Source organism: Sander vitreus, chromosome 23 (assembly GCF_031162955.1).
Source record: "Sander vitreus isolate 19-12246 chromosome 23, sanVit1, whole genome shotgun sequence".
Classification (NCBI taxonomy): Eukaryota; Metazoa; Chordata; class Actinopteri; order Perciformes; family Percidae; genus Sander; species Sander vitreus.
The window spans coordinates 18,891,076-18,915,800 of record NC_135877.1 but is presented as its reverse complement, the minus strand read 5'-3'; the positions used below and the strand labels follow the sequence as shown (position 1 = coordinate 18,915,800).

At 40.1% G+C, this 24,725-nt stretch overlaps 1 protein-coding gene across 2 annotated transcripts in view; it reads right to left on the bottom strand.

Moving 5' to 3' along the window:
* tmcc3 (transmembrane and coiled-coil domain family 3) overlaps positions 1 to 24,725 on the bottom strand; it is a 42,181-nt gene that overhangs the window by 4,403 nt on the left and 13,053 nt on the right. For both annotated transcript variants that reach the window (XM_078281689.1, XM_078281690.1), the window contains exons 2-3: positions 2,396 to 2,557; positions 793 to 1,574 (exon numbers count right to left, since the gene is read on the bottom strand). In XM_078281689.1, coding sequence (XP_078137815.1) covers positions 793 to 1,574; positions 2,396 to 2,557 — 944 coding nt within the window. The remainder of the gene's footprint in view (positions 1 to 792; positions 1,575 to 2,395; positions 2,558 to 24,725) is intronic.

The window sequence follows — 24,725 nt, the reverse complement described above, 5'->3', positions numbered from 1 at the left end:
CGCTGAAAACATTTGCCCCTGGTTGACTTAGTAACAGTCTGGAGGTGTGTGTTTAAGCTCTGCCATCTATTTTTAGCATACAAAAGCTTGTAGTAACTGTCAAAAGCTCTTTAAAGATCCAAAGATGTACAAACAAAATGTGTCACTCCCATGTAGGAGTGTTACTACGGGGTGACGATTATTGACACACCTGCAGCAGAAATTTAAATATTTGTCTTGATATGTTGGAATAGCCTTTTTGGCTTGTGGCCCTTTAAAATGAAGTACTGTACTTGTGATCCTTCATACTTCTACAGGCTATGGCTTTAGTGTGGCCATGCATTATGAGCTGCTCAACCAATGAGTAATTTTTCCTTCTGGAATGGTTATATTTGAAGGACTTTAAGCATGAGAAAGTTAAAGTATTTTGCAAGAAAGAAGAATAATTCAATTTTGTTTAACCTTTCTTGGACCCCTCAGAATTATCTTGGGTCCTGGCCCCCAATTTAGGATTCACTGATCTAGATTATAGCATAAATATTTAAAAAGGGGCACAAATTAATTTGAAAAAAAGTGACAAGAAGAACCACTCAAATATACTATAAAGACTCCCGTGCATCACACACTCACTGAAACATCCATGTGTTTACTAATCTAATAGAGTGCTGCTTGACCTACAGTACTTATTCATGAATACTACTTTGTGTATTTTAACAGACCGGATGTTAATGTGTGTCCTGTATGGGTATAACATGGCACCAGTATTGCCAGGGTGAGTGGTTAAATTCCTTGATCTTCTGATGCTGTACCTACCTGTATTTCTCCTCCTGCATCATCTGAGTGAAGTAGCTGTAATCCCGTTTGAACTGTGTATTCAGAGTCTCCATGTCGTCTGCCAGCAGTGCCTGAGCCTCCCTCATCTCCCGCACCATGTCCAGCACCTCTCCCAGCCGCGCGTTGGAGTCTGACCTCCCCGGACCTCCAGATCCCGCCCCGGAGCCCCCGGCCGGGTTCCCATTTGAGTCAGCGGATGCAGACGTCCCTGTGGAGCACTCGTCGTCGCTCTGGTACTTGGTCGCCTTGGCTACTGTGGTGGCGCTCCCGCTCAGACCCCTCGACGCACCGTCCGCCTGCAGCCCCGAGCCCGAATCCATGTGGTTCTTGAGGTGGGCGATGTTGTCGGCGCTGCCAAACTTGTTCCTGATGAGGTTGGCGAACTCCCGTGACTTGTTGAAGAAGAATGGCGGCGAGAGCGACACCCCGGGCCCAATTGTCTTCACTTTATCCAGAGCCGGGTGCCGTCCGGTGGCACTGACGTCCCGCAGGCTGCCCTCTTTACTGTGAGTCCCGGACTCCTTGTTGCTGCCATCCTTGTGGCTGTGCTTCCCGTTGGTCTCGCTGTCCTTCACACGGCGATGGTACTGCTCCAGCTTCCTCTGCAGCCGGGCGATCGTTTGCGCCGACTTCTGGTTCTTCTTCTCAAAGACCTGGCGTATTCGTCCCACCTGCTGCTTGTCGGCATTGTTCACCAGCTTCAGGTACTCGGCGACGTTCTGGTCCCGAGCTGTCTGCTCCACCTTCATCTGCTCCGTCACCTTAAGGCAGATTGAAGAAGAAAAAAGATGGATTTAGACAATGCTGTATTTAAAAATGTTAGAAAAAAAAAAAACCTGCTTGCAAAAATTTTAAGAGAAAGGAAATGCATTCAACAGGTTTGTTTGACCTCAAGGGTTCATACTTAGAGAGTAGACTTTTGGTGAGTGACAGTGAATGAAAACATAATTGTTTGTTGGTTTGTTTACAAGAAAAACTCCTGGGATACCTTTAATGAGACGCCAATACTGATCTGAGCATCCTCAATAATAACTTAAACATAATCCAATGCCGTTTTAAAATGTCATTTTAAGGAGAAGTGTCGGGGTCATTACAAACAAAACGTCACTTCTTGTAACTTGCTACGTGTTTATTGCTTTGTTTATATTACTCACTGGGAGCAGTAATTTATTACATTATTTGTTAATAATCCCTTCATTAGGTTTTGGTTATGGACCCAAAATACTTTCAAAAATTAGAATAAACAAGTGAATCTACTGAGAGTGATTAAACTAAATTGCAGTGAAGCCTAATGTTCATATGGTGGAAAGCTTAGACAAGGGCTATGATGAGAATGGATCAGAAGATGGGGAGGAGTACAAGTTCTAGTTAATTAAACCAATTAATTTAATAGCTGCTTTGATTGGTATCTGTTGTAGTAATAACTAATGGACAACAGAAATTTGACTGCTCTACAAAGCACCACCAAACCGAGCTAAGGAGGTAATTTAATTTAGTCTTTGTGATTTTGTTCAGAGGGCCTAAGTCAAACATGCATATCCACAAAGAGGCCACACAGGAGGTGACTAACGTTTCCTCTGACCTTAAGGATCTTCTGCTGCAGGCTGTCGATGCCCAGCGCTCCCTTGGTGAAATCCAGGCCCACTCCGTCATCCCCAACACTGTCCACCAGGTTGGACTCTGAGCCGCCACGACGAAGGGGCACCGGGACGCTGAGGATGTTGGCATCGCAAGTGCGCTCTGCCTGTGAAAACACACACACACACACACACACACACACACACACACACACACACACACACACACACACACACACACACACACACACACACACACACACACACACACACACACGAGGAGGGTTAATATTTGAACTGCAACTGTAAAATCAACAAAATATATTCTTTTTAATGTAAAAATAGGGAAGCTGAGGCTGGCAGGGTGGGCTGAATGAAGCCTGGTTGCTGAAACTACGCCCACCTCACACGAAGCTCCCAAGCTAGCAATGGCTAAGAAGCTAGGCTAAGCTACACTGTTGCTTGCCCTGTTGTGATGCTGCTCGCTCGGCTACTGAGACCAGTATTTGAGAGGTGAAAAATTGTATAATGCTTAATTAAACAACTTCGGAGAGAAAATTAAAGCTCTTCTGAAGTATAATAAGTGGTATACCGACAGTAAAAACATATTTTGCAGACAAAAGACCGACTTTGACCTTAGATGCTGCTGTCTGTTGCCTGGTCCTACCAGGCTCTCGTACATTTCATTTGTACAGAGAGTCTGGCCACTCCCCATTGACAAGTGTTAACTTCCTTGAAGGCGGGTACTCTTTTGAAGTTTAAAACTATTGGATCTGCCCAGAGCCACTCTGGATCTGCCATAACCAATCGCTAACGTTTGGTCGTGACGTATGTCATGCGCGTGTGCAACAAGAGAGGAGACCGACAACTATCGGCTTATATATAGCATTAGCATCGCTAGCGTTAACCTTAGCCAACTCCTTCACCACTAACGGAGTGAGCTGGGGGAGGAGGGCCACAACATCATGGCCACCAACACAACTCAGCAAAGACTGTTCTTGCTTGGGCTTTAACTTCTGGATATTCGGCAGCGCTGCCACAACGGACCGAATGGCTTCGCTCGCATCTTTCTAGCGCACGTCCTCAACGTCATCGTTCTCAGTCACTCCCTCTGTTCGCTGATTGGACCGCCAAATATTTGGCTGGAAAAAAACCAAGAATATACCGCAAACCCAGACGGAGTACTGAAGGGAAATGAAAATTGAGCCGAAGTACGTAGGAGGGCGGAGCCAGGCTAGCTGTCTGTACAGACTTTCAGGCTAAACTAATGTACCAAAAACCTGCTGCACAATCTTGTGCCATTGATATAAAACATAAGGTGTCTTTAGGTGTGTTTATGTGCCCTCATAGAAAAGCTTTTTTCATCATTTGAGTTCACCGTTTTCTTTCCATCTCCCACTTAACTGTCTCCCTTGTCTTTTGGCAAGACAGACAGAAGATAAGAGCAGAGCTAAAGAAAAAAACAAGAGGATCAGAAGAGTATCAAGCTCATAGTCTTGAGAGGATTCTTGTATTTAGACTGGAGGGAAAGAGGGTAAAAAAAGGCAGCTGATGAGACAGTAAATATGTGTGAAGACTGCACAATGGTCAGTTAGTGGAGCAGTGTGGAACTCAAGGCTCCAAACAAACAGCCTCCAGAGCATCTTGTGCTGAAAATCCACTCTGTACTGACAATAGCAGATGATTACACAAGGCAACCTAAAATATAAGTATGTGGTAACTCTTGTTGCCACGGCAGCAAAGCGCACATAGACAGACTAAGCACTAAAACATAGACACGCGAGCAAACTGCTGACAAACCCTGAAGGCGGGTTTTTTTTCTTCTTACACAGACAAGCTGAAGCTTTGACATTTTAATTGTGTCCTGTGGCTTTGTGATACATCCTGCAGTCAGCAACCATCAACCCAAATCATGAATAATAGATGAATGTTATAATAGGTGTAATATGAAACAGTCACTAACTTAGCATCACTTTTTATTAACATAAAAAGTCATTCATGTAAATCCTTTGGTTTGAATTATACTGTAACTGTACTTCTTCTTGCTACTCCTGAGTACAGATGGCTATCACCCTCAGAACAGCACACATAACACAGCCATCGGTCCAACCAGACGGCCAGAAATGCAACCAGAACAAACCTGTGCTGTAAATAAATACTGATACAATCAACATTAAGTAAAAATACAGAACATTTGTAGCTTCACAAATTGAAGATTTGTTTGGTTTTCTCTTCTTTTATTAAACGATAAAATCAATAATTTGGGGATTTGTTTGACTGCTGGTCAGACTCTGGTAGCTGCTGATGAGGTTTATAATAATTTATAGTTGTAAGGATGAGGCCATAGACCCTTGGAGACACCATATTCTTAAGGTTTTATTTTTATTTACTTTAGTCTATTTTTTTATTTTGTTCAGTCCAGTTCAATACTGGGTTTTCTATACATGTCTGTGTGCCTCAAACAAAAAAAGACGTTTCTCATGTTGGAGGCTACATTAGCCTGCTACTAGCATAACATATATAAGAACAATAATATTTTTTTTCCATTAGTATTTTATTTATTTTTTGCTTAATCATTTTCTGTATGGGTCTTACTGTATTTTAACAATTTCACTTGAAGCACTTTGTGACCTTGTCTATAAAAGGTGCTACATCAAATAAACTTATTATAAAAAGTTATTAACACACCCAAATCTCTGACCAAACTATCGGTTGAGTTGCAATGTGGGTAATGTAGGCACCAGGTTTTGCCAAAGAAGAATGAGAGGAATAAAAAAAGACGACATCTCTGATTCTGCTGCATCGATTTTGATCCTTTTTTTATTTTTCAATTCCACAATTTCTGGCAATACATTTACAATATGTTAATATTAATGTACTAGCGTGCTACAGCTGGAACAGTGGGTGGTAAAAGTGTAATCATAAAAATAATGAACAGATTATCTAATAATTAAGTCTAATCAGCTGCAGCCTGATGATTAGTGGACAATCACACTGTGAGTCTATGGCAATGAACAAGAAACTGTGCATCATCCTCCTGCAGCATACACTTAACCTCCTGCTTTGGACTCACAAAAAACACAAACCTTGAATATTTCACATTTAAAACCAGATCACGCTTCCTTACATTTGTAACAACCAAACCAAACATGTTTGCCCTTCCTCATACATACAAATACCCTGGTTACGTGTATAAACATGCAGTTGGCAGTGGCTAACACTCAGCAGTCCACACACATAGTGGACACATCCATTGGGAAGTGGGTCTTAGGGTGCAAGAGTGGAAAAATATGTGAAAATATATAAAATATATAAAAATATGTGAACGCACAAGAGGCACCATATGTCTCTGAGGGGCACAGGTGTCTGCTCTACAGAACAAATTTCAGGTCACAACTCATCCTATGACCCTGTTGGTCTGCGCTGAGGCCATTTAGATTATTATACAGATGGGTGGACACACAGTAAAAACACAAACACACCAGGGCATTTGTCCACCGGAAAAATATAAAAGGAGATATTCGGATAGGTCTGAAAATAGGCAATTCAACTAGTCTCTAAGAAATAATAAAAAAAAATGTATTAATGATGTGAATGCAGAATCTCTTAAAAAATGAAATATGGCCTCCAATCGATTTTCTTGGAGGGAACTTCTGACCATAAACCTCCCTGTAAAAATGTTCTGAATTAGATTTTTCACAGCAAACTGCCTACAAGTCAAAAAGCTGACAAAAAAATGAAATGTCCAGGTGGCTTAGTTGATTAATTTACATATCTGCAGCTTCCTGCGTTTAAATCTGGACTGGAGGCTTTGATGCATAAACATCTATCTATATATGTATATGATAAAATCTCACATGCTCTACTGCTGTTCAATCTTCCTTCCATAAACGACCACACAAATACATGAATACTGTTAACTATTTCTGAAAAGATTAGTAGATTGATTCATAGATGAACACATTTAAAGGTGCTGTAGGATTGTGAAGATCCAGGACTTAGCCAAAGAATTTAAACATCAACAACTTCTCAGTCCCTCCCTTTCTGCTAAAGCCCAAACGGTCTCCTAAGGCCCTCCCCCCACGAGGGAGAATGAATGCATGTGCCTGAGCGGTGATTGACACGCAGTTAGACACCCCCCCTGGCCCTGATTGGTGCATCTGAACAGGGAGCGGTGGATTTTTGCAAATCGCACTACAGGCTGTAGGTGGTGCCAGAGGAGCCCGATTTATTTTTTTATTTTTTTATTTCCTGCTGTATATAGTTCTACTGGAACATAGGGTCAGTTTCAGCAAATATGACAGAAAGTTAGTTGTATAAGTCTTACCTACTGCACCTTTAATCAATGACAGCTTTGGTAATCGTTTAAGTCATTTATCATTCACAACTTGTTAGTTCCAGCTTCTCAAATGTGAGAATGCGTTGCTTTTCTGTGTTTCATAAGGCTGTAAAGTAATTCCTTTTTGACTTTTGTACCTTTTGTCACACAAGACAAACAACTTGAAGAAGTCAACTTTGGTCTGGGAGTTCAGATTGATAGATTTTTAGATTACTCTAAAAACAAGACAAAGAGTCTACAGCCATGCTATCAGCTCTGTGAGGCTGTACTTTGGCCCGGAAATGCTTTGAACTAAACATTAGCATGCCAACAGGCTCAAAATGACAATGGCAATATGCTGATGTTTACCAGGTAATGTCTACTATTTTCACCATATAAGTTCAGCGTCTTAAAATGCTAATACCTGCTAATAAGTACTACAAACAAAGTACAGCTGAGGCTGATGGGAATGTGATTAGTTTTGCAGGTATTTGGTCACAAACCAAAGTATTGGAGAAGTTCAAATGTTGCCCAGATGATGGCGCTGGATGAAAAGTCAGATTGTCACCAGAGTTATTACAATTCATCCTGAGGAGGACATGAATGTTTGTACCAGATTTTCATGGCAATCCATCCAATAGTTGTCGAGACATTTCACTCAAAACCACACATGAATTTAATGGTGGTGCTAGAGGAAAGGTCAGGGGATCAGTAAAGTCAGTAGGATGTATAGTTACAGAACCATGTATGTCCGAACAAAAGTGTGTGCCAATCTATCTGGTAGATGAGGGAGATATTTCAGTCTGGACCAAAGTAATGGACCAATTGACCTTGTCACTGTTAGAGCCATGCCGCTAGTGGCTAAAAATAATCTACAGATTAACCAATAATGAAAACAATGATCACTTGAAAAACTGAACCAAAAACCAACAAGTAAAGCATGCAACATTACATGAAGCAAATATAGTGTGTCTCTGCGTAGGCGTGTAATTTGCATTGGCATTCTATATCCAAAATCTAAGATTAGAGACTGAAGAGGAAGCTCGGGGTTTGCACTGTATGTGAAAAAGAGAGAAATAGAGTGGGCCAGCGAGTGCTACTCCAACTCCCACTAAGCCCGCTCATTTAGGCATCTCATTGATGGGAGCTGGGAGTGGGGACCTTGCCATGGGGAGACGACAGCCAGGCACAACACACACAGGAAATTGCTAAGAGAAACCTTTCTTTTATTGCTTCCAGCAGTCAGAAGCTCTTTATTACTGCCTCCGATCCATCAATTTATTTTCCACTAACAAGAGCCAGAGGTAGACACAAGTCAGAAACAAGTAAACATGTTGTCCCTCATGAACAACACAATACTCCCCTTCAGCTAATCAGTGTAATTTTGGCAAAACACAGAGGTGACATATAACTTTTTTGTCAAAAACCAATCAGCAGCAGCGCGCCAGTGACGCATTATCTCCAACACCAATCCATCAAGTCAAGGCTGTTCACAGGAAATGTAAAATCCCCTTAAGACAAGTACTGGTCATAAATGTTATTTGTCAGTGTCAACAGTCACATCAGAAGCTAGTGCAATAGTATCTCACCTAAGCTATACATATTAATGTGCTGATAAGACATCACAATCCTATATGTGTTTAGATAACTTATGGTAACCTACAGTTCAGGTATAGTAATTAACTATATGGAATAGAGCGGCAAGGATTTAAAGCAAAAATGCCAACAATTTGCTGGTTCCAGCTTCTCAAACGTGGAGATTTGATGTGTTTCTTTGACGTACACGACAGTAAAATGAATATTTTTGTCTTTTGGACTTTTGGCTGGACAAAAACAAAAACAGTTGTCAGCTTGGGCTGTGAATCATTAAATTGCAGCCTTAATGTTAAAATATAACCATGTCTAGGTTGGCAGGTGCAATTTTTCTTTTCTTTTTTGAGAAAACAGCTTTTAATTAGTGAAAATTAGCCATCCTCTGTTTTTTGGACTGTTAATTGTATAAGACAACATTCAGTAGACTATTTTCTGACAATATACAAACCCATAGATTAATCAATTAATCTAAACAAATTAATCAGTTTCTTATTTGTATCAGAGAGAGAATGTAAAGCAAAATATGTGAAAGCCAAAGCCAATAATATTAGTTGGATCTAAACAAGGTGGAGCCACACAGTCTGAACCACGGATGTATTAAGAGAACGGTCTGAACCCGCACACCATGATTAGCACCAGCTGAATTAAACTGGAGTGTGTTTAGAGTGTAGGGGAAGAAATAATGGGATAGGGAGATCAAGAGATTTAGTGGAGGAGATGTTTAAAACCCAGACTTCTTAACAGGAAGCTAGCTCACCATAGAGGTGACATGTAACTGCCCAATACATGGATGCTCCAACCTATGCCATAAATGAATGCTCCTTGAATGTTTGTTAGAAATATAACGGCAAACGTTGAGATATTTCGGAGATATCAAAGATGTCGACCAACTGACCAACATCCCTACAGCTACATCGCTAGCGTGGCTAAAAATGGATGTTCCGTTTTGTTTTTGCTATCAGTTCTCCTCGTCCACCATTATTGCTTTCCTACCTAACTTAAACTACAGCAGCTCTTTGGACTAATATGACGATGTACTCAGACCATAATTTATAACAATCTAGCAAACCCGGTTAGGTTTGCCAAGGCCACTCTGTTCTAACAGACTTGAGAATAACATAGATGAGTATCCGTGGTAATTTATGACTGTACTTCCTAAGGGGCTCAAGAGAAAAGCTTGTACACCGAGGCTAATGCATCATGCTGCCGCAGAACAAGGTGCAGGTTACACAAACCTGCCGTTGAACTCAAATCCATTCGAGAGGCATAAATGAACTCTGAAATGCTAGAAATAAAGCATGCTTAAAACTCTTTCTGCAACAACTCAAACAAAAATGGTGCAAAATGATTGTTTCTATTGCATGAATAATAAATGAAACAGTCACATACTGGGTCTCTAATAGAGCTATTAATCATTAGGTTTACAGTGTGCTCTCTGTGGGCTACTAAACACTGTGTCGTATCATTTTCACATTATCTTAATGCCGTTTTTTTAATTTTTATATCACCACTTCACTTTTATATCTGCCCTTTAGGATTTGAGGGCTCATAACTTCTCTTATCTTCTCAATTGACTTCAATGGAACAGATTTGAACATTTAAGGAAGGAGGAACTGCCTATATTCAATTCTGCAATCGAAAGGAAACCTCTGAGTATTTTAACACTGTTTAACATTGTTAGGAAATCATTTGTGTCAGGAAGACAGAATATCCTGTCCAGGTGTGTTCATTCAACCGTTTCCATTTTAAAAACTGTATTCAAATCACGTACAGAAGTAGAAAAGAGTTGTCAGTTCACCTATGATAAAAAAAGAGGGGACAGGTTAAGGTGAAATGAGACATTTGGTTCATGTGAATTGGACTGGAGAGTCTCCTGCCTGGAGGATCAGCTGTGACTCTGTGGCCAGAGAAGAGGAGCCTCCTGTGGGGAGGAGGCACTGGCAGACAGGCACACCACCTCCCCATGGGGCTCCAGAGATACGACTGAGAACGACCCAAGAGAATAAATGGAAAGCACAGAGCAGACAGAAAATGAGAAATGGGCTTGAATACAAACATGTAGAGATTATGCAATTTTTTAGGAAAGTCAGAATACAACTGACTTGACTACAGGTATATGATAATTTGGTATATATACACACCAGAAAATAGTAAAAAACACAGTGGGTGACTTCCAAAATAATGATTGACTTTCGGTGGAATTGTATGATGGTCATATCGTGTTATTTTAGAAATATCGGGTTGTCAAAATTAATGATTCCAAGCAAATTAAAAACCCTAAATATTTTACTATTTAGATTTTTGCATATATTTGCCATATCATATTACATACTGTTATCAGACAAATGTTTTATATTGTTATTATCTTGACTAGGGTTGCAACTAATGATTATTTTTTTATTATTATCGATTAATAAACTGTAAAGTGCCTGAAAAAGCTTGCCTGATGAACTTAGACTTTCAAAATCACCCTCTTCTTAAATCCCTTCTTGCCCATTGCCTTCTTATAATTAAATATGTAATATGTAAGATATACAAAATTATGTGGATGAGAGTCCGAACAAAACAGAGAGATCTCTATTTATTCTTCAGCCCTTGCTTTATGTTGACGATGCCACCTTTGTTCTACCTGCGGTAATACACAGACACACTGAGGCCAAACCCAAGGTGGGGCTGAGGAGAAGTAAACAGCGCATGTCTGATTAATGTGTCGCTGCACTAACTGAAAACAGATTACAAGTCTTAACAGGCTGCTCTCCACACACACCTACACATACTAAACTTGTGGTGGGCTGAACAGGACACATATCATCCAGAGGCTGCAAGTACTGCAAGAGACACAAAGGTGATGTCAGACCACGCAACAGTCTGCAACAAGCTGCCATGTTTAATGGATCCTACATCACTTTGCTTTTGTTTGATTATAATGACTTACAATCACTTTGACACTGTAATTGCGCTCGCCACAGTACTTCAAATCATTACTGCTTCCTTATTATGTTTAATCCTGCTTCTAGAGCCTCTTTAATCATGTGCCAAAATTGGACAGATTTGTTTTAAATGACTTGTGCATGGCAAGGATAATCAATACAGAAATGATTCTGTTACTGAAAGCATTCAATTTGAAAAACAGCTCAATATTAACATTTAGGCCTGTGTTATGTATTAATTTGATATCCATTTAATAGGTCTAGAGTTTCTAACCTTTTGCAGCATCTCCCTGGTCTCTCATCGGAATCTACAGACTCCTAAACCCAGAGGTGTGTAAACTGGCACAGGAGTTATACTAAATTTGAAAAGTTAACTGAAATATTTGGGAGAGATCATCAAAAGTTGAAACATCACATAAAGTCATGACATTTGCATTTTACACTTGATGTGCAGCTGGGTGCAATATGTGTGATAAGAAAAGCAACCAAATTTCCAGCAGCTCTGTAGTTTCTTAGACTGGGATGTCATACAGTATTAAAGTGGCATAGTGTCGCAGTGACATGACCTAGGAAAACCCCCCCAGAGGCTCATCAACACACCACAGATGGAGGGATGAGACACTGACTGAGATATCCTGCCCTCATCCCCTCCTCTTTTTTTTTTTCTTTTTACAAAATTTGTAAATTTAAACTGTGATGTTCACAGATGTTCCCAGAGGAAAACATGGCTGGTGTAGACTTAAAAAACAGAGCAAACTAGAAAGTAATGTTTTTCTAAAATGAATTATGTTGTGTGTTATATGAGCTTAATTGTGTAAAATGTGTCCTTTGAGGGTTACATGGTCTACAGAACTACAGCCACTCAAACCAATACAAATACAAAATACTCGACTAGTACTTTAGAAGAATTAGGGCTAAGAGTCTACACAACCAAGCCAGCAGCTCTGTGAGGCTGTGCTAAAACCAATGGTTCTTGAATGTGCTTTGCATTTAAATTTTGTTCTTCTAACAATTCCAACCATATAAATATATATATATATTATTTATTTTTATTTTTTTTACAAGCAAACTGATGCAAAGAGGATGCTGCTGCTTGTCTCCACTCTCCAGCCGTTCTGTTGCAGGGTCAGAAGGATAAGAGTCGACGACAGCCTTTCATAACAACAATACATTTAAAAGTATTTAGTTGAAACTAAGCAGAACAATACACATGATTTGCTTTGAAATCTGAAGTGTGCACAATGTTAAACGCAGTGTGCAGCTGCCAATCCTTTCGGTGGATTTATTCGTTTGTTGTAAACTAATGTCTCTAAATGAATGCTGCTAATGATATTTCATTATAAAGTGCTATATTTAGAGAGAAGTTGATTTCATTTTAAATAGAGTTGATATGGAACATTTCCTACAATTTAAGGAATCACTTAAGATCAGTAGTATCTTCCTGTGGTAAGCCTAAATAAACTTTTTGTAGAGCTCTTTCGGCAGCCCTGTCTTCTAAAAAATGATATCCCCATACAACAAAACTGCATTCTGAATTATGTTTCGAGGGAAACGTATCACAAATACGTTCCTAATCAAAGTCTGCAAACATCTGGAGGACGGGGTGGATGGATGGGTTAAACAAACACAAGGCTTTCAGCCAGTAGATCGCTGATAGTGTCCCGTGTGAAACCAAAAGTCAGCGTTGACTTGTTTACACGTGTAACCTACGTAATAGGGCTAGGTACATTCACAAAAAGACCCTAGGTTGCATTTTGTCGAGAGTTACGCTTTAACTACATGTTTAAAACAGCAACCGTTTCACTTCATGTGCTGGTCGCTAGAAAACATGTTTTCCTCAAAAAGTTATTTAGAATCCAGTTTGGTTATATGGTAAAGTAATTTTCTAGGAGACAGGGTTGCTTTTAGAGAACATTTTTTTAGCAGCAGAAAGAAAAGAGCAACACTCTTCTGTGATGTACACTGTGAGGTGATTCAGTTTGCTGCGTTGCTCTGGTGACTACACCAGAGAGAAACTAGGTAGCCTAATACAACGAATCAATTAATCACACTCCAACGAAAAAGAGAGAGGTCTGAATGGATATCGAGTTAAAAATCAATGAACAGTTGGCAATCCATTTTCGATGTGGGGAGCTCCAGCATCAGAGATAACACACATAGGCCTATATAAAGCTGTTAAACTGAGCACAACATGTAATACACAAGCTAAAGGACGGGACAATATCGCTACACAATCTGAACCACGTGTATGTTTGTATATGACCTGCTTTACACACCCACATGCAAAGTTGTAATCCCTCCTCTTCTATGGTAATCTCAGATTTTAATCTGCTGCTCTTCAGAGCAAAGATTACCCAGCAGCCCTCGCTCTCATTCTAAAATGCTCGGGGAGGAAAGTAAGAAAGAAAGCGATGGGGCGAGGATGCAGATTTGTGAGGTTGTAATCTTGAGAAAAAGACAGAAATAATAAACAAGATTTAAAAAGGGCATGAAAGTGATGGAGATAGAGTGACAGAAGAAGAAAGGAGAAAGTGTGAGTGGAGGTCAGTGTTAGAACCCCCCCGGTGGACCAGACTCAGATTAGAGTTTTAAAAGACAAAGCAACAAGGTCAGAGTTTATACTGTGGCCTTTAAGGGAACATTTGCCCATTTTAAATCACAACAGTAGCCTAGTTTGACCAACCATTGACCAAACTGATATATGGTCAAATGAATATATTCATTTTATATCCCATACCTCATGGGATTATTCTTAAATAAATAAATAAACTCCAGCATCTAACAGCACAATGTTCTGGCCTCATTACATTATTTTCTCCATTATTACGTCTAAACATTTCAAAAAGAGTAAAAAATGTCCGTCACAAGTTCCCAAAACTCAAGGTGGCGTCTTTAAATTGTGTCTTCAACATTCAGTTCACTATCAAATAAGATTTCAGCAAATTCTCACATTTGAGAAGCTGGATGCGTTTCGCATTTTTGCTTGAAAAACAACTTCCTGATTAATTTTCTGTCGATCAACTAATCGATTAATTAAATAATCGATTTATCTTAGCAGCAGCTCTAAAAACAAACATATCCTAAACAAAACATCTACATTTATTTACCCATTCATATCAACTAACACATTGTGTGCCTGAGTCAGTCAATTCATAAATAAAGTGGAATGCAATAAAGCATTGGAACTATTGGAATTGTATTGGAGGATTTTGAACTATTATAAGTTATTTTTATTCTCCTATTCGAAAATTCAGGAACATATTCAGAAAATACAAAAACATGGCTGAAAAAGTTTTCCATTAAAGCTCAACCACACACACACACACAAAATGACGCATAATTGAGTGTATGTGTGGGTGAGTAACAGTACAGCAGTTCATCTACTACTGCAACTAAGCTGCTGAAAACATTTGCCCCTGGTTGACTTAGTAACAGTCTGGAGGATACCAAATGTAACGCAGGAAAGAGTTCAGCTACATTCCACACCTATCGAGAAAGGCTCCATTTATAGACACCTGATTCATAACACCACAGTGCTCTGCAGTTGCAACAAACTCACTGACACAATAACGTACTTACTAGAGCCGAGTACACTGAAATGCTGGCATGAGTACAAGCCAAAGCTATTGTGATCGTAACGTTAAAATGTGTCCACAGAGTCTGAATGGCCCTGCATCCTTCTGTCAACATACATGCAAAACTGTGAATTACATAACGGGGACTGGTGTGTGTTGGGCATTGACTCTTTATTTTTCATACAGACTTTATTTACACTAGAGCTGAATTAGTCAATTAATTGACAAAAATATTTCAAACCAATAATTTTTAACCAATAATGCCAAGTCAAAGGTAAATAATTGTTGGTTTTCTTTGTTTTCTATGATGGTTAATTGAATTTTGAAAAGGTGTGAAGACCTCACTTTTAGTTCTGGGAAACTGTTATGTATATTTGTCAATCTTTTCTGCCATTTTAAAGACGGGACGATTGATCAATAAATTCATTAGTCCAATTAATAATAAAATCAATAGTTGCAGCCCTAAATTAACCACAGCACATTTGTTGGAGTAGACCTACTATGTCTGTAGCCTATATCCACGAAGTTCCACTTCCGGGATTGTTCAGGTGCCACCGGAAATTGCGCCGGATGTCTTTCATTCGGCCGGATGTCCATTTTCCTTACCCTTTCTTTGTGTTGGCATTTTAAACTCTGGTGGATTTCTGAGGACTATGGTTAACTGCTCCTCAGATCTCTGCAGGGTAAATCCAGACAGCTAGCTAGACTATCTGTCCAATCTGAGTTTCTGTTGCACGACTAAAACAACCTTTGAATTTACACGTTCCACCCAAATAAGTTCCTTCCCGAGGCTATTTTGCAGAGGTGCCGTTGCTCCGTGGAGCGCATAGCGCCACCCAAGACGATTGTGATTGGTTTAAAGAAATGTCAATAAACCAGAGCACGTTTTTCTCCCATCCTGGAATGCTGTGGACTATTCATTCATGCGTGTTCCTTCATCTGCATTTTTTTTTATATTTCTGACTAAAGTGTCACTGAAACCGGTTATAATGATTATGCACAAGCTCTTCTCTTGAGTTTGAGCAGTTAAAAACTAAATGCAGCTATCTTAATACATCTGCTCACAGAGTGTAATAACGGGCAATGAATCAGCATTATACAATATGACTAGGGGGGAAACAGGCTGTGTGTATGTGTGTGTTAGCCCAACACATGATCTCTTTGATGGGCAGAGTATTTTTGTGTTGGTTAATCCACACCGTGTTACTCACACACCCGGCATCACTGCTGGTGTGTGTCAGTTCACTGTCAGCTTAGCCCACACAATCCCTAATCCAAAAGCACACGGACAGAGATAAACCTGTGTACCTCCATAATTTACATTTCACAGATTGTACTCCATCCTCCTGTCACGCTCACATCACTTCCCTCATTTTATGAAGCATTATTTATTCCGATATACGACACAGATTCCACCGGTTGCCCTGACAACACATGCCATTGAGAAGCGCTGGGCTCGCACCTCGCTGAAATGACTAATGAAGCGAGTCGAAGACCATCAGTCAGCTCCCATTCAACAACATTCACTCCTCCCATTTTGTTCGCTCTCAATGGCCAAACAAAGACCACGGCTCAGCTCATCACTGTGATTTGTGGTGCTGATGGGGGACTGCATGTGTGTGTGTGTGTACTGCCCATAAAACTAGGCCTGCTGCAAAACATGTTCCCTTTATAACAGAGAAGCGGAGCAAAAAACAAGTTCTGACCTGTTGAGTATGATTAAATGTTGCATTGTTTAGGGCAACAACCATTAACACCCAAGGCCGGGAACATTTTCTATTCTACTTTACTATTTTACACGCTCTTTTTTCTATGCATATATCTAAAAAGTTATCATTTAGAGAATGATTCATTTTACATCTCAAATCTTAGGTCTTAAAATGAGCCTGAACAGAGAGCTAAAGAGAGGTAACAAAAAGGAAGGTAGGCCTGCCTAAATCCCAAGTTGATGTCTTGACGTTGCTTGCTTATCAAAAATATTCAGTTCACATAAGACAAATAACAGCAGAAAATTTAAGAAGCTGAAAGCAGCGAATGTTTTGCATTTGTGCTTAAAAGATTGCTCAATTGGGCGCCTGGGTGGCTCACCTGGTAGAGCAGGCGCCCATATATAGAGGTTTACTCCTCGACGCAGCGTGTCGACGCATGTCATTCCCCCTCTCTCTCCCCTTTCATGTCTTCAGCTGTCCTATATACATAAAGGCCTAAAATGCCCAAAAACGAATCTTCAAAAAAAAAAAAGTTTGCTCAATTAATGGATTCAGCTGTAAGCAAAGTAGTAATAATCAATAGGCTAAACAATGACAATTTTATTTAAATGGACAACGTTTTAACCCCAGTCAAATCTTCATCAGGTCAAAGAAATTATAGTTTGGTGTGCAGCTGTTTGTCATTGCTATGGGGAATTACAATTAACCCCAGGTCAGAAAACAGTCATAGTCAGTGAGGGATGAAATCCATAAAATGGAAGTTTTGTTCACATATTAGGTGAACACAAATGTTCCTCTTACATTTTTCTTTTTATTAAATCATTGGTAACAGCCCACCACACACACAAACACAAACACAAACACACACACACACACACACACACACACACACACACACACACGGACGCTACAGGCCTCAGCGACTGCCGATGATTTAATAAAAAGAAAGATGTACAAAAACATTTTGTGAGTGCTTGCTCGCCTAATATGTGAATTCAATAGACTTTTGCTCCTGGCTGGTAGCACCATGAGGAATTCAAGAGTCTAAATATGAAGGTGAAGAGCAGAGCCTGTCCCTCCCTTTGTTTTGTGTTTATTATGTCAGCTGGTAGTTGTGGAGGTGCAACTAACTGTTATTTTCCCAACTTTATTATTTGTTCGATTCATCCTATATCCTAAAAAGGAATAGCCAATCACAATTTGCCAGAACCCAGAATGACTTCTTTATATGTAGATATTCAGTTTACAATGATAAATAACAGAGAAAAGCAGCAAATCCTCCCATTTGAGAAGCTCGAACCAAAGAATAATTGCCATTTTTGCTTGATAAATGACCCAAATTGATTTAGAGCTGCAGTGTTTACTTGATTAGTCGATCAAAAGAAAAACAGTAATCAACAATTCTGTTAATGAATTAATTGTGTAGGTTATTTTTCAAGCAAAAAATACAGTTTCCTGCTTTTCTTTGCCATACAGGAATGTACATTTTTGGGGGGTTTTGGACTGTTGGTTGGACAAATCAAGATGTCACCTTGACCTGGGGGAACCTTTAATGGACATTTTGTTTTACCATTTTCTGACATTTTATAGGCCAAACAATTAAGGATTTGTGTCAGATTCATCAATTTAATTGCATCTAATTATTAATTGCGGCCTCAAATTGATCATCACAAGAGTTGCAGATTCTTTTTTCTGTCCATTAACTAATCGCTGCAGCCCTAATTGGAACAGTTATTGTTAATGAATTCAGCAAAAAATACAGCACTGGAAGGAATAACTGCAAGACAAGACTGTACCAGAAACTACAAAGGGCATTTAAATGAAAGAATCATCTCAATATATTACACACTATCCTAGAAACAAAACAATCCATTCACGTGTGCCATAAAGTGGGGAAATTATTTGCTTTTTCCCAGGTTTCTAATGCTCCAACACCGAGGCATGGTGGAGACTGGTCTCCCCTGGATGATCTTACAGAAGTCTTTGCGTGACGCATTTCTCATCCAAACAAACCTGACTTGACAAATGCTCTTTAAAAAATCCTGTTATGTCTTTGCCAAGAAAGTGGAATTAGACCTTGGGCAGAAGAACAAGAATCTTAGAAAAACACACTGCTGCCCAGAGGGAATACTATCAGAAGCTCAGAGAAGGAACCTCCCCCCCCCATCCTCTTTCCTCTAGATCAAAAACACACAAAATTCCAGCTTGCAGAGGACTAAATCTTCCTCTTTGAAACCGATCTAATGATAGCAAGAGAAAAGGCTACTTGATGCATTAATTATACACCGCCACCCCCACACACACTGTTTAGGCTTATGTAAACACACACTAGACCTTTAAGCACCATCCATATTGATATTTCAATAAATCAAGACCACTACAGTCATTCTACCTGCATAAACAAATCAATTTCCTCACAGATATCAGTCGTCTTCCCTTTACATCATACTGAATGTATCAGTTTGACAGTTAACACACATAGTGGTCCTCCAGAAGAGCACAACCCTCTGAACTGAAGAGACACTGAGACAAGGTTGAGACACCATTTTTTCTCCGTTTTTTTTTAAGACCGATAGCCGACCCTTAAACTGATCATTAACCGTTGACAGACAAGCAGCCAAATGAGTCCCAGTTCGGCCACCGGGGAGAGTTAGCAGCCATGATGTTGCGTGCATTATCGTGGACACAGGCAGCCATCACATCACAGACTGATCTCATGAAGTGGCGTATGTATGACACCCCAATTCATATGCCATTATTGGCGTGTTATAAAGACGCATACTCGCTTTTTACCGTGTTTATCAACGCCGTTTGGCCTCCATTGACTTACATTACCCAGTCCCTCCAAGATTTCGCGGCCTTTTTTTGAGATTGTTGCGGCCCAAAATGCCTGATTTCGCGGGAGCTTTTGTAAAAAATTGCGATAAAAGTTGCGATGTCTTTTGTATGTTTGTTGCAATGAAGTTGTGGGAGACAGTGAAAGTTGCAATTTTTTTTTGTATAGCACAGTGTTTCTCAAACTTTTTTCAATATTGTACCCCCTTTGAATTGCTTTTTTAAGCCAAGTACCCCCTGAACAGTGAAAAAATATTTTTGGTAGAAAAATAAGTCAATATAAAGAGGTAGAATACAGCACCGGCAGTGATAGATTCACTAAACAACAACCTTTTTTTAAACAAAAACATTTAAATGCTACATTTCAAATGTTTAGAATCCATCACTTCAAATTAGCATTTTTTTCATGTACCCCCTGCAGCGACTTTTAAATCGTTAAAGTCTACATTGATGTTAAAATGTATCGGACGATCTGAAATGTTTTGCACGGTCTTTCGCTGTACGTTTTGTTGGTAAATGAGTCACACACACGTCTCGTCTTCATATAAAAAACAAGGAAATGATCAACCCGTTCTCACTCCCGATTGGCCATTGGCTCTCAGAGTGCACGTGGGACTGCTGTGATTGGTTGAAGTCGCGGGAAACTTCAGGTTATTGGTCAAATGTGCGGAAAAGTTGCGGTGATTGGTCAACATTGCGAGTCGCACCAAATTCGCGGTGATTGGTTGAATTCGCGTGAATTGGCGCGATCGCGACAACGCGAAATCCTGGAGGGACTGCTTACCTTGCGATTGTGTGTGAATTGACGCCGTAGAGAGTAGTATGAAAGGGCAAAAAATCTGCGTAGAGAGGTTGGTCAGGGTGGAGGATGGGTCAAACACAGGACTTTCACCCAGGAGAGCGGGGATTGTGTCCCACGTGTGACGTTTCCTTTCCACGTTTGTTGTTTTCCTAAACCCAACCCCGTTCTTCTTTTCCTAAACCCAACCTGCGTGTCACGTTTCCTAAACCCAACCATAGCTTTCTTCTTTTCCTAAACCCAACCATAGCTTTCTTCTTTTCCTAAACCCAACCATAGCTTTCTTCTTTTCCTAAACCCAACCATAGCTTTCTTCTTTTCCTAAACCGTAGCCTCGTGATAACACGTAGCCTCGCAATAACACACCACTTGGCTTAAGAAAGTGGGTGTGTAGGTTTACGCAAAGTCATGATACCACATTGCACATCATTACATCAACATGGGTTGTCAGAACTAATACATTCTCACAACTGTTCGACATTTTATAGACAAAACAATGAATTAAGAAAATAGCCTGGGCGCCCGTATAGCTCAGTTGGTAGAGCAGGCGCCCATATACAGAGGTTTACTCTTCGATGCAGCGGGCCCAGGTTCGACTCCAACCTGCAGCCCTTTGCCTCTCTCTCCCCTTTCATGTCTTCAGCTGTCCTGTCAAAATAAAGGCCAAAAATGCCCCCAAAAAATAATCTTAAAAAAAGAAAATAGCCTGCAGATTAATTGATGATGAAAATAATCTTTAGTTGCAGCCAATCAACAAGATCAAATGGTCTGTCCCAATTTGAAAACAGCTGAGAACTCTGGTTACCAAGATATAATGAAACTAAACAAGTGAAGAGAAAGAGGGAGGTAGTTACACTGGAAACCAAACTTTAGTCAACAGATACTACTCTCTCTAGTACCTCCAAATCCTCCTCCCTTACACACACTAGACTTTACAGCCAATGTCTGGAAAATGTGCTTAAGGACATTGACTAATGTTAAATCCTTCCACAACAACTACCACTCAGGTTCCCTTTGGCAAGGCTCTTCATCCCGCACCAATGTAGCTGCTCAGCAGGAAGCTATGTTTGCACTGGGCAGCTCCCCGGTCGCTGGAAAGATGCTCAGTCGACACTTCCATAAGAATCATCTGAGGGTTGTCAAATAAAGGTTAACAACTGAAGACAGGATGATCTGCCTCCAGTCCTTGAACAGCTCATAAAGGTGTCATGTGTTGAAAAGTGTGTTATCTTGTGTACCTGGGTGTACTGATGGCTAACAGACAGCAGGACTACTTACCACAGAGACATGGTTGACTAACTGCAAGTGTCAGCAGGCAAAAGATCCCATCTCTCTCTAAAAGGATTGTGGAAATCTGAGTGGCTCTTTAACAATTACATTCAAATGATGTCAAACTGAATGAGAAAATGGGAATTTTAAAGCAAATGGGACCTTTAAATTGAGGTTCACTCGAGACTTGTGAATTGCATGGCAACACAAAAGTAAGTGCACCTCATCTCCATTTAGACCTCCTCCTCTTTTGAAAGCTGTCACATAACTCTTAGCCTATAAGTATGTTTTGTACAGAACTACACAAAGAAGCCCCCTCCGTAACTGGGTCAAAGAAGAATCAGTTTTTCTGTTATAACACGTCATGTTATTCAACCTATGGGAGGAATGACATTGTGACACATAGGGCTGGGTTAAAAAAAAATCAATTTTCTAATTCAAATCGATCTTCATTTGAATGATCCGATATCGATTCATAGAATCCAGAGATGGATCTTTTAAGAGGCTCCATTTTAAAGCTGGACTGAAGACATTGGTATCAAATTAAACTAGACGATCTAAGGAATCCATGTCATGCTAAATAACGCTCCAAAGTTAAGCAAAATTATTGCGAGGGAGAAACTGCAGTGGCCATTGTCACAGATGTATGGCTTTAGGTATACCGTCTCTGCACTGAAGAAAGCACTTGGATCATTTGTTCTGTCTCTATGTAACTGCTTTGGGGTCAATTCTTAACAAGAACATTAATATTTTTAATAATGCACCAGGTTAGAGGGTTCCTTGTACAATGTACAGCATAAGTTCTGAGGATCTTTTATATCATGCAAAATTGGTATAGTAACTGAAATATCCCTAATCGAATCGACATTGAATCGAATATCAAATCGGGACCTTGTGAATTGGAATCGAATCAGGAAATCAGTGGCGACTAGGGCTGGGACGGTTACCGCATTACCAATACCTGCATGCTCGTTTCGTAGCCTAAAACAGAGCGTCTTATATTGGTAGAGAGAGCAACAAGTTAGCGGACTGTCGAGTCGCCCTCTCTGCTCGCTGTCTGCTCAACTGCTAGACGGGCGGCAACATATGTTGTAAGGTTTAAAGCGTAACTCTCGCCAAAATGCAACCTAGGGTCTTTTTGTGAATGTACCCGAGTCAAACTTTCGTTTAAAAGCATATTGAGGACGGAAGCGTCACTTTTAAGATTTACCGTATTCTTGTTTTTCGGTCAAATGGCCTTTTGAATGGGAGCGCTTAGGGGCACTTTTATGCTAGCCTCAAAATAGCTATTTTTAAAACACTAAGAAGACTCGACACAACATGAGACTTTGCTCGAAGTATCACCAGGGTCTCTACACCTTAACGAAAGCATTGAGAACATTGTGTACACAGAGTTTACTAAAATGAAAGGTTTTGAGCAACTCACTGTAGCTGTTGTTCTTCCGGTCGCCGTCTATCGAGCCAGTCAAAAATAGTCGAGGGAGGAGAGTAAAGATGGAAAGCTCCTAAAGCTTAGCTCCATATAAATGCACGGATAATTAGTTGTTTTGTCGTTAGTGAAAAACAATATTGACCTTTATGCTTTTAAACGAAAGTATGACTCGGGTATATTCACAAAAAGACCCTAGGTTGCATTTTGGCGAGAGTTACACTTTAAGCCGATGTTTTTCGGGGGTAACGCCATTCACTTTACCGGCAGTATTGACAATAGATAAAGCCCCCGTGTCTTGAGAAGCTCTAGCTTGTTGTTTTATTGTTCACTTTTAACTCACTTTACATCAACTTTGCTATCTCTTTTTCCTCTTGCTTTTCCTCACAGCGGCACTCATACGCTACTCTCCGTTACCGCTCGCTCTCCTTGCGCGACAACACGGTCACTGACGTCACTCACTTAAGGCATCCTGCCATTCTCGCTCTAACTTACGCTACTCTCGTAAGGAGGATTTGGTATACCGCTCTACTGCGGGAATTTCTTGCTTTTCAACCGCGGTAAGAAAAAATCCATACCGTCCCAGCCCTACTAGTGACACAAGCATGTCACCACAGCATGTGTCACATCTAGGGCTGGGCAATATATCGATATTATATCGATATCGTGATATGAGACTAGGTATCGTCTTAGATTTTGGATATCGTAAACTCGTTATATTAAGTGTGGTCTTTTCCTGGAAGGCTGCATTACAGTAAAGTGATGTCATTTTCTGAACTTAGCAGACGGTTCTAGCTGTTCTATTATTTGCCATCATTCTGATGATTATTTATCAAAAATCTCATTGTGTAAATATTTTGTTAAAGCACCAATTGTCAATCCTACAATATCGTCGCAATATCAACATCAAGGTATTTGGTCAAGAATATTGTGATATTTCATTTTCTCCATATCGCCCAGCCTAGTTGCATCCATGCAAAACATAACAGGAAGGCACATGCTGTGTTCTCCTTTAAACAACGAGCTCTGCGATACAACAGGAACTTCGACACACCTTGACAAAACAGCAACCCTTTTTTTTTCCATATCCACTCAATTTTACTGGATATAATAACAGGAAAATTATTTGAATCTACACAGACTGGATAAACCCACTCCCCCACTTGGCTTTGCCTGTGGGTGCATATATTGCTTTGCAAACAGTTTACATGATGTCTAGATGACAAAGAAAAATGTTTACATCATAAAAGGTCGCCTTGGAACAGTGTCAAGATGACTTAAAACATTATGACAAGTTCACTGTCTGGCCTGCAGATGATCTTGAGGAACCTTGGTTCATCACCAACAAACTCCATTATAAAATCTATCAATTGAATGATCCCTCACATACATGTATGAGTGCATAATCAAACATACAGTAGTATAACATGATCAATTAAGAGCCGCAGTGGATTTTTCGTAGCACACGAATGTGAATGTGAATAAGTAGATAGTATGAGACCGATATTAAGAATGGAAAATGTAGGCAAAGCGAAAACGCAGTGAATGGTGTATCTGACCTGTGCCGAAATGCAGAAAGGCTCCTACAGATTCATACGGAATGTCTAAATATGTTGTGCTGTAGCCTATATGCACATTTTCAGACTAGCAAAGAATGATTTAAGATTTTGTAAACGACACGTCTGTGTCCTCACAGAAGAAAACAAAACGTGTCGGGACTAGTCGACAGAGAGCGGTGTGTCAGCTGAGGGTGCAGAAAATATTGCTTGGAAAAGAGCAGGATTTCCAACTCCACTTCTTCTCTCATGACAGAAACTCGACAGTTGGCTAGTTTTAAAGACGTAACGTTACATTCATTAGAATAACTTGTCAACTCTT